The following is a 10,237-nucleotide window of genomic DNA, read 5'->3' as shown; positions in this document are numbered from 1 at the left end:
AAAGTAATAACTGCCTTAGGGATGTCAACATGCTTCTTCCAAGACAGCAATGGAATGAATAATGGTAAATGTATTTTTTTTATTGGGTCACTACCTTAGTGGGACATGGCTGATGTGTGTTAAAAAATATACTCTATACAGTATACATTGGTACCTCGAATATCGAACAGCTCCCAACTCAAACAATTATGTAAGTGTATTTTTGTAAGTGCTTTTGTAAGCAGGGGTCTCAAACGTATTAATCTAGTTTACATTATTCCTTATGGGAACAAATTCGTTCGGTAATGGCACTTGAACAGTCTTCTGGAACAAATTTCGGTCGATATTCAAGGTACCGTTCTATTAGTTAATAAAATAAATTTTCTTAATATAGTATGGCTCAATTCTAATGAGTCAAAAGCTCTAAATTCGTTTGCCACTCATTTTGTTTTTAATTTCCATTTTTTTTATAGATGAATAGGGTTAAACGTATATGGTACTGCATTACTGTAGTGAGTCAAGGAAACAAAATTTGAAAAAAACCTATCTACACTGATGAGTTATTGAATGTAAAATATGGAAAGAGATATTTAAAATGATATTATAAAAAAGCACGATCTTCCATTATACTTACATGCACGACTTCTGAGATCCCATATTTTTAGAGTACGGTCATGGGACCCTGTTACCACTTTAGCAGACTCTGACAAAAATTTTGCTGCCATTACTTTACCCGAGTGCCCTGTTAATGTATGCTGTTGAGAAATAACACACATAAAATGCAACCACAAATAGGTGAATATGCAGAAAATATAAGTTTTTTACCATTAACACAGCATAAGTTTCACTTTCATTAAAATATTTTTTGTTTTTTTTGCAACACCATTCTGGATAAGCAGAAAATGGGACTACTGAGAACAGAAATTTCTTTTACAAATTATGAATAATGCTATGTAATTCCAAACTTTAGTGCCCTGTACAGTATATGAAACTAAAGTACAATGAAATTGAACATAATCCATAATTATAAATGTAAAACCAATGACAATGCTGTATGTCAGAAAAGGATGAACTGCAGTAATAAAATTTATTCAGATGCCTTTTTTAAATATACATAAAAATACATGTATAGTCTACTATATTACATACAGCATACAGTGGACCCTCGCCTAACGATATTAACCCATAAACCGTCCAAGCAGATCTACGTTCACAAGCGTAGTGCTCCAAAAGTAGATCTACGTTTTTTTTTACATATTTTCAAAAATAAAAAAACGTAGATCGAAGTTTTTTACAAGTTTTCAAATTAAAAAAAAAAAGATCTACTTTTTTTACATACTTTCAAATGTTGAAAAAACGTATATATACGTTTGGGCCGTTTACGGGTTAATCCGTTCCTGAGAGCTCATCGTTAGCTGAAATTATCATTAGCCAAATTAATTTTCCCCATAAGAAATACCGTGGTTGTTTAATATATTTATAGATGGGGTTGTAAGAGAAGTAAATGCGAGGGTCTTGGCAAGAGGCGTGGAGTTAAAACATAAAGAATCACACATAAAGTGGGAGTTGTCACAGTTGCTCTTTGCTGATGACACTGTGCTCTTGGGAGATTCTGAAGAGAAGTTGCAGAGATTGGTGGATGAATTTGGTAGGGTATGCAAAAGAAGAAAATTAAAAGTGAATACAGGAAAGAGTAAGGTTATGAGGATAACAAAAAGATTAGGTGATGAAAGATTGGATATCAGATTGGAGGGAGAGAGTATGGAGGAGGTGAATGTATTCAGATACTTGGGAGTGGACGTGTCAGCGGATGGGTCTATGAAAGATGAGGTGAATCATAGAACTGATGAGGGGAAAAGGGTGAGTGGCGCACTTAGGAGTCTGTGGAGACAAAGAACTTTGTCCTTGGAGGCAAAGAGGGGAATGTATGAGAGTATAGTTTTATCAACGCTCTTATATGGGTGTGAAGCATGGGTGATGAATGTTGCAGCGAGGAGAAGGCTGGAGGCAGTGGAGATGTCATGTCTGAGAGCAATGTGTGGTGTGAATATAATGCAGAGAATTCGTAGTCTGGAAGTTAGGAGGAGGTGCGGGATTACCAAAACTGTTGTCCAGAGGGCTGAGGAAGGGTTGTTGAGGTGGTTCGGACATGTGGAGAGAATGGAGCGAGACAGAGTGACTTCAAGAGTGTATCAGTCTGTAGTGGAAGGAAGGCGGGGTAAGGGTCGGCCTAGGAATGGTTGGAGGGAGGGGGTAAAGGAGGTTTTGTGTGCGAGGGGCTTGGACTTCCAGCAGGCATGCGTGAGCGTGTTTGATAGGAGTGAATGGAGACAAATGGTTTTTAATACTTGACGTGCTGTTGGAGTGTGAGCAAAGTAACATTTATGAAGGGGTTCAGGGAAACCAGCAGGCTGGACTTGAGTCCTGGAGATGGGAAGTACAGTGCCTGCACTCTGAAGGAGGGGTGTTAATGTTGCAGTTTAAAAACTGTAGTGTAAAGCACCCTTCTGGCAAGACAGTGATGGAGTGAATGATGGTGAAAGTTTTTCTTTTTCGGGCCACCCTGCCTTGGTGGGAATCGGCCAGTGTGATAATAAAAAAAAATAATAAAAGAAATACAGTGGATCCCTGAGTTTCGTGATTAATCTGTTCCAGAGAGCCTGCTGAAAGTCGAAATTGCCGAATGGCGAAACCATTTTCCCCATAAATATTAAAATAATTTTTTTTGTTTCAAATTAAATAAAGATTTACATACTGAAAACAATGAGAAATAAAGTATACGTGCATATAAAAAATAATAATATTACACTTACCTTTACTGAAGACTTCTGGGTGAATGGAAGACGGGAGGAGGGGATAGGAGGAAGGTGTACACTACTGTTTAGAAGGAGAATCACCTTCCATTAGGACTTCAGGTATGAAGTCCTTATCTGGGGTTACTTCCCTTCTTCGTTTTTTAAAGACACTGGCATTGGGAACAATTTGAGAGCCACTGGAACCCTGTCGCACTAAATATCTGTCCAAAGTGCTCTGTTTCTGGCGTTTCTTTAAAATTTGTCTGAAGTGGGACACAACACTGTCATTGTACATGTTGCCAATACGGCCTGCAACAGCTTTGTTAGGGTGAAGTTCATCCATAAATGTTTGCAATTCAGTCCACTTTGCGCAAATGTCCTTAATCTGTTTTTCGGAATCCACATCAACAATAACCTCTCCACTTCTTCGAGGATTTGTGATGTCCTTTTTGTCAGTATATCTACCCCTTTTGCAACAACAGCACACTTTATTTCCTTTCCTTTTGCCACGATCGAAGTGATGGTTGAATGGGGTTTGCCATACATCCTGGCAAGCTCTGTAACACGCACTCCACTCTCATATTTTTCAATGATTTCCTTCTTGAATTCAATCGTGTTCCTCACTCTCTTTACCAAAGGGCTTGCACTAGCTTTCCTTGGGCCCATGGTGACTTATTTAGCAGTTGCAATCACAAAAAACAATGGATTATTACGTATGAACCTGTGCGGTAAACAATGGCACACTGAACGTGAATGGCGTGGGAGACTGGCTTTGTGTGCGCGGTGACAGGCGGACGGTTGCTGAATCACGAGTCTAATCACGAACCGCGAGGCCAAATTTTGCCGAAAAGACTTGCCGAAAGTCAATGCCGCCGAAACTCGAGGGTCCACTGTAATGGAAATCCAATTAATCCGTTCCAGACAGCCAAAAGTATTAAAAAAGAAATTTTTTTTCATGAAATATACATTTCCCTACCAAGAAAACAATGAGACATGCACAATAACTACATAAATAAATGTGATACATGAATAAAGGCTTCACTTTACAATCCCCACTAGCATTACAACAAAACATGAGAGTTAGCCTGTCTTTCACAGGCTTGTGTCCTGGGAGTGCCTTTTCCTCCTTAGTAATGTAGGTCCTGTTTGGCATTTTCTTCCAGAACAGGCCTGTTTCGTCACAATTGAACACTTGTTGGGGTTGGAATTTTTCAGCTTCACCATGCCTTATCGCACTGTGTATGCCACTACAATTCTTAAATCTCTCAAACCAACCTTTGCTGGCCTTAAATTCACCAATATGAGCACTAGTTCCAAGCATTTTTTCCTGTTCACCTGGACGTTAGTCGACTGTTGTGGGTCGCATCCTGGGGGACAAGATTAACCCGTAAACTGTCCAAACGTATATATATGTTTTTTCAACATTTGAAAGTATGTAAAAAAAGTAGATCATCTTTTTGTTTTTTTACATTTGAAAATGTGTAAAAAACTTTGATCTACTTTTTTTTGTTATATTTGAAAATATGTAAAAAAACGTAGATCTACTTTTGTAGCACTACACATGTGAATGTAATCTGCTTGGACTGTTTACGGGTTAAGGACCCCAATGGAAATAAGTTAGACAGTCCTCGATGATGCATTGGCTTTCTTGGGTTATCCTGGGTGGCTAACCATCTGGGGTTAATTGTTTCTCGGTAATTGTTTCCCATTAAGCCACACCAACAACACACTCTCCACATCTTTGAGTAGTACAGCTGATGGTGGTGCAGCAGCAGCTGACTGTTGTGCAGCAACAGCTGACCATGGTACAGCAACAGCTGACCGTGGTTCAGCAACAGCTGACTTTGGTGCAGCAGCAGCTGACCGTGGTTCAGCAGCAGCTGACTATGGTTCAGCAACAGCTGACTTTGGTGCAGCAGCAGCTGACCGTGGTGCAGCAGCAGCTGACCATGGTTCAGCAACAGCTGACTTTGGTGCAGCAGCAGCTGACCGTGGTTCAGCAGCAGCTGACCGTGGTGCAGCAGCAGCTGACCATGGTGCAGCAACAGCTGACGGTGGTGCAGCAGCAGCTGACTGTGGTGCAGCAATAGCTGACCGTGGTGCAGCAATAGCTGACCGTGGTGCAGCAACAGCTGACCGTGGTGCAGCAACAGCTGACTGGTCCAGCAACAGCTGATGGTGGTGCAGCAGCAGCTGACCGTGGTACGATAGTATTTCTCACCCTTTTTACCACAGGGTTGGCACTAGAAGCTTTCTTTAGGCCCATGGTGGCTTATTTAGCCACCATGGGTTGCAAGCACTAAAAACAATGGTATATAATACAAAATGTATCGAATGTATGCATCCAACCAGCCACCCTGGCTTGTAAACAATGACGGCAGGGCAGCTGAGGCACTCAGGCTGGATGGACAGGTTCAGGATGAGTCATGTTCGTCAGAAACAGCTGACGGTGAGCAGGGTAATATTTAGTGAAGGGATTCAGAGAAACCGGTGATTTTAATATATGGCAAGACTTGAGTACTGGAAATGGGAAGTACAATGCCTGCACTTTGAAGGAGGGGTTTGGAATATTGGCAGTTTGGAGGGACATGTGATATATCTTTATAGATGCTTCTAAACTGTTGTATCTGGGTGCCTTTGCAAAGGCAGTGATTATGTATGAGGTGAAAGTGTTGAATGATGATAAACATATTTTCTTTTTGGGGATTTTCTTTCTTTTTGGGTCACCCTGCCTTGGTGGGAGACAGCACTCAGATACAACAGCTTAGACGTCCCTCCAAACTGCCAATATCCCAAACCTCTCCTTTAAAGTGCAGGCATTGTACTTCGCAGTTCCAGGATTCAAGTCTGGCTAACCGGTTTCCCTGAATCCCTTCACAAAATATTACCCTGCTCACACTCCAACAGCATGTCTGGTCCCAAAAACCATTCATCTCCATTCACTCCTAACACACTCATGCATGCTTGCTAGATGTCCAAGCCCCTCACCCACAAAACCTCTTTTACCCCTTCCCTGCAACCTTTTCAAGGATGGCCCCTACCCCACCTTCCTTCCCCTACAGATTCATGTGCTCTCCAAGTCATTCTACTTTGTTTCGTTCTCTCTAAATGACCAAACCACCTCAACAACCCCTCTGACTAATACTTCTAGTAACTCCACACCTCCCAATTTCCACACTATGAATTCTCTGCATATTTACGCCATAAACTGCCCATAGACATGACATCTCCATTGCCTCCAGCTGCCTCCTTGCTGCAGCATTTACAACCCATGTTTCACACCCATATAAGAACATAAGAAAGAAGGAACAGTGCAGCAGGCCTACTGGCCCATGCAGGGCAGGTCCATGTCAAACCCCAGCTTAGACCAATGGCCCACCCAGTCAGGTCACCTCTACTTAAGGAAGGAGCATGGCATCTGACCCAGTAGCACCAGCTAGTCAGGTCCAACTCACACTCACCCACACCCATTCATGTATTTATCTAACCTATTTTTAAAACTACACAACGACTTAGCTTCTATGACGATACTCGGGAGTTTGTTCCACTCATCCACAACTCTATTACCAAACCAGTGCTTTCCTATATCCTTCCTGAATCTGAATTTTTCCAGCTTAAAATCAATGCTGTGAGTCCTGTCTAGGCTAGATATTTTTAGCACGCTAATTACACCCCCTTTATTTATTCCTGCTTTCCATTTATACACCTCAATCGTATCGTCCCTAATTCTATGCCTTTTGAGAGAGTGCAGATTCAGGGCCCTCATCCTATCCTCATGGGGAAGATTTCTGATGCATGGGATCAACTTTTCATCCTCCTCTGTACATTTTCCAGTGCATTTATATCCATTCTGTAATATGGTGACCAGAACTGTGCAGCATATTCTAAATGAGGCCTAACCAAAAATATACAGAGTTGAAGAACAACCTGAGGATTTCTATTATTTATGCTTCTTGATATGAAGCCAAGGATTCTGTTAGCTTTATTGTGAACGCTTATGCGCTGTTGTCTTGATTTCAGGTTACTGCTAACCAGAACTCCTAAATTCTTTGTGCAATCAGTAATGTTAAGATCTACATTTAGTTTATATGTGGCATGGTTATTATCCTTTCCAACATTTAGAACTTTGCACTTATCTATATTAAACCATGTCTGCCACTTCTCCGACCACTGCATCAGCCTATTCAAATCATCCTGGAGTGCTCTAATGTCCTCATTAGAATGAATTGGACAGCCTATTTTGGTGTCATCAGCAAATTTGCTTATGTCGATATTTATTCCCTCATCTACATCATTTATGTAAATTGTGAACAACAAGGGGCCCAACACTGACCCCTGTGGAACACCGCTTGTGATGTGCCCCCATTCTGATTTCTCCCCATTTATGCAAACTCTCTGCTGTCTATTTGTCAACCATGCCTCTACCCAGGAAAACATTTCTCCTCCTATTCTGTGTGCCTTAAGTTTCCTCAATAGCCTCTGATGTGGAACTCTATTGAAAGCCTTACTGAAGTCCATATACACAATATCATATTCAATACCATGATCTACCTCCTCAAACACCTTAGTGAAAAAAGTTAGTAAATTTGTAAGACAGGAACGCTCCTTTATAAAACTGTGTTTAGATTCGTTAATCAATTTATGCCTTTCAAGATGGCTATGAATTGCCTCAGCAATTATTGATTCCATCAATTTTCCCACTGTGGAGGTAAGGCTTATTGGTCTATAGTTCAAAGCTAAGAACCTGTCACCTGCCTTGTAAATTGGTATTACATTTGCCATTTTCCACTTATCTGGCACTATGCCAGTTTGTAGTGATATGTCTACAGGAGAAGGGGTTACTAGCCCATCGCTCCCGGCATTTTAGTCGCCTCATACGACACACATGGCTTACGGAGGAAAGATTCCTTTCCACTTCCCCATGGACAATAGAAGAAATAAAGAAGAACAAGAGCTATTTAGAAAAAAGAGAAAAGCCTAGATGTATGTATATATATATGCATGTGCGTGTCTGTGAAGTGTGACCAAAGTGTAAGTAGGAGTAGCAAGATATCCCTGTTATCTAGCATGTTTATGAGACAGAAAAAGAGATATCATTATAAAATCAAATGGTGCTTGACTTGAGTGATTAAGTAAGACTGAATTTATAACTCAAATTGCTGGTAGAAACAAGGATTGCCACATATAGGCAAATTCATAAAAAGCAAAATGTCATAAAGCAAGAGAAATCTATATTATTATTACAGTATAATTGTGTGATCATAAAAGGAAAGATTGATTGACTATTATTGATTCTTCTTAGTGTATGGAAGACTGGAGAAGGAGACGGAATGGATTATTTACTGTTTGGAAGGGGAATCCCCTTCCATCAACACCTCAGGTACCAATTGCTTTTCTGGGGTTACTTCTCTTCTCTGTTTCTTAATGCCACTAGGACCAGCTTGAGAGTCACTGGAGTCCTGTCTCGCAAAAAAACTGTCCAGAAAGCTCTGTTTCTGGCGTCTCTTTAAAACTTCCCTAAAATGGGCCAAGACTCTGTCATTGTACAAGTTGCTGATGTGGCTTGCAACATCCTTCTCAGAGTGATGTTTCTCCATAAATCTTTCCATCCTACCCCACATTTCAAAAATCTCCTTAATTTCTGAAGAAGGCACCTTCTTCCATCTCTCTTCCTCCTCCTCTGCAGCAAGATTCTGAGCTGCGATCTGTTGCTCTTCCTGCTGAAGCTCTTGCAGCTCCTCAGTGGTTAGCTCTTCACTGTGGTCCTCCACCAACTCTTCCACATCCTCCAAACTCACATCCAACCCCATGGAGCTCCCCAGTGTGACAATAGAGTTCACAACTGACATAGGCTCATCAGGGGCTGCCTCAAACCCTTCAAAATCCCTCTTGTGGACACAATCTGGCCACAATTTTCTCCAAGCAGAGTTCGAAGTCCTGGTAGTCACTCCCTCCCAAGCCATACCTATAAGGCTTATGCAATGGAGAATACTGAAGTGTTCTTTCCAAAAATCTCTTAGGGTCAAGTGAGTGTCTGAGGTCACATTAAAGCACCTTTCAAACATTGCTTTGGTGTAGAGTTTTTTAAAGTTTGAAATGACTTGCTGGTCCATGGGCTGGAGGAGAGGAGTGGTATTCAGGGGCAAGAACTTTACTCTGATGAACCCAAACTCCTTCAGAATTAGGTCATCCAAGTTTGGAGGATGAGCAGGTGCATTGTCCATTACTAGGAGGCACTTGAGATCCAATTTCTTTTCCAGGAGGTAATTCTTCACACAAGGGCCAAACACTTCATTGAACCACTCGACAAAAATGTCCTTTGTGACCCATGCCTTATTATTAGATCTCCAAAACACACACAATTTACTCTTCATAACATTGTTTTCCTTGAACACTCTGGGATTTTCAGAATGGTACACTAGTAAATGCTTCACTTTGAAATCCCCACTAGCATTAGCACAGAACATAAGCATTAGCCTGTCTTTCATAGGCTTGTGCCCTGGCAGTGCCTTTTCTTCCTGAGTAATGTAGGTCCTCTTTGGCATTTTCTTCCAAAAGAGGCCTGTTTCATCACAATTGAACACTTGTTCAGGTTTCAGTCCTTCACTGTTTATGTACTCCTTGAATTCATGTACATATTTTTCAGCCGCTTTGTTTTCAGAACTGGCAGCCTCACCATGCCTTACCACACTGTGTATGCCAGTACGCTTCTTAAATCTCTCAAACCAGCCTTTGCTGGCCTTAAATTCACTCACATCACCACTAGTTGCAGGTAATTTCTTTACCAAATCTTCATGCAACTGCCTAGCCTTTTCACAAATAAGCGACGTCATAAGACTATCTCCTGCTAATTGTTTCTCGTTTATCCACACCAATAATAACTTCTCAACATCTTCGAGTACTGGTGATCTCATTTTTGTCAGCATATTTACCCCCCTTTGCAACAACAGCTTCCTTGATTTCCTTTTTCTTGGCTATGATGGAAGATATGGTTGTACAGGATTTCTTATACATCCTGGCCAGTTCGCCCACACGTACGCCACTTTCATATTGTTCAATGATGTTTTTCTTAAATTCAATCGTATTTCTCACCTTCTTTACCAAAGGCTTGGCACTAGAAGCTTTCTTTGGAGCCATGGTAGCTTATTTAGCACTTGCAAGCACTAAAATCAATAGAATACAGTGGACCCCCGGTTTACGATATTATTTCATTCCAGAAGTATGTTCAGGTGCCATTACTGAACAAATCTGTTCCCATAAGGAATATTGTGAATTAGATTAGTCCATTTCAGACCCCCAAACATACACGTACAAACACACTTACATAAATACACTTACATAATTGGTCGCATTGGGAGCTGATCGTAAACTGGGAGTCCACTGCATTATGAAATATAGTGGACCCCCCGGTTAAAGATATTTTTTCATTCCAGAAGTATGTTCAGGTGCCAGTACTGACCGAA

General features: G+C 41.1%; 1 protein-coding gene across 2 annotated transcripts in view; it reads right to left on the bottom strand.

Moving 5' to 3' along the window:
* Atg16 (Autophagy-related 16) overlaps positions 1–10,237 on the bottom strand; it is a 161,323-nt gene that overhangs the window by 67,015 nt on the left and 84,071 nt on the right. For both annotated transcript variants that reach the window (XR_011392265.1, XM_070087261.1), the window contains exon 9: positions 614–734. Coding sequence is in view for 1 of the 2 variants with exons in the window: in XM_070087261.1 (XP_069943362.1) it covers positions 614–734 (121 nt within the window). In the remaining variant the exon portion in view is untranslated. The remainder of the gene's footprint in view (positions 1–613; positions 735–10,237) is intronic.

The sequence above is a fragment of the Cherax quadricarinatus genome, chromosome 21 (assembly GCF_038502225.1).
Source record: "Cherax quadricarinatus isolate ZL_2023a chromosome 21, ASM3850222v1, whole genome shotgun sequence".
NCBI lineage: Eukaryota > Metazoa > Arthropoda > Malacostraca > Decapoda > Parastacidae > Cherax > Cherax quadricarinatus.
This window is presented reverse-complemented; position numbering and strand designations above follow the sequence as displayed.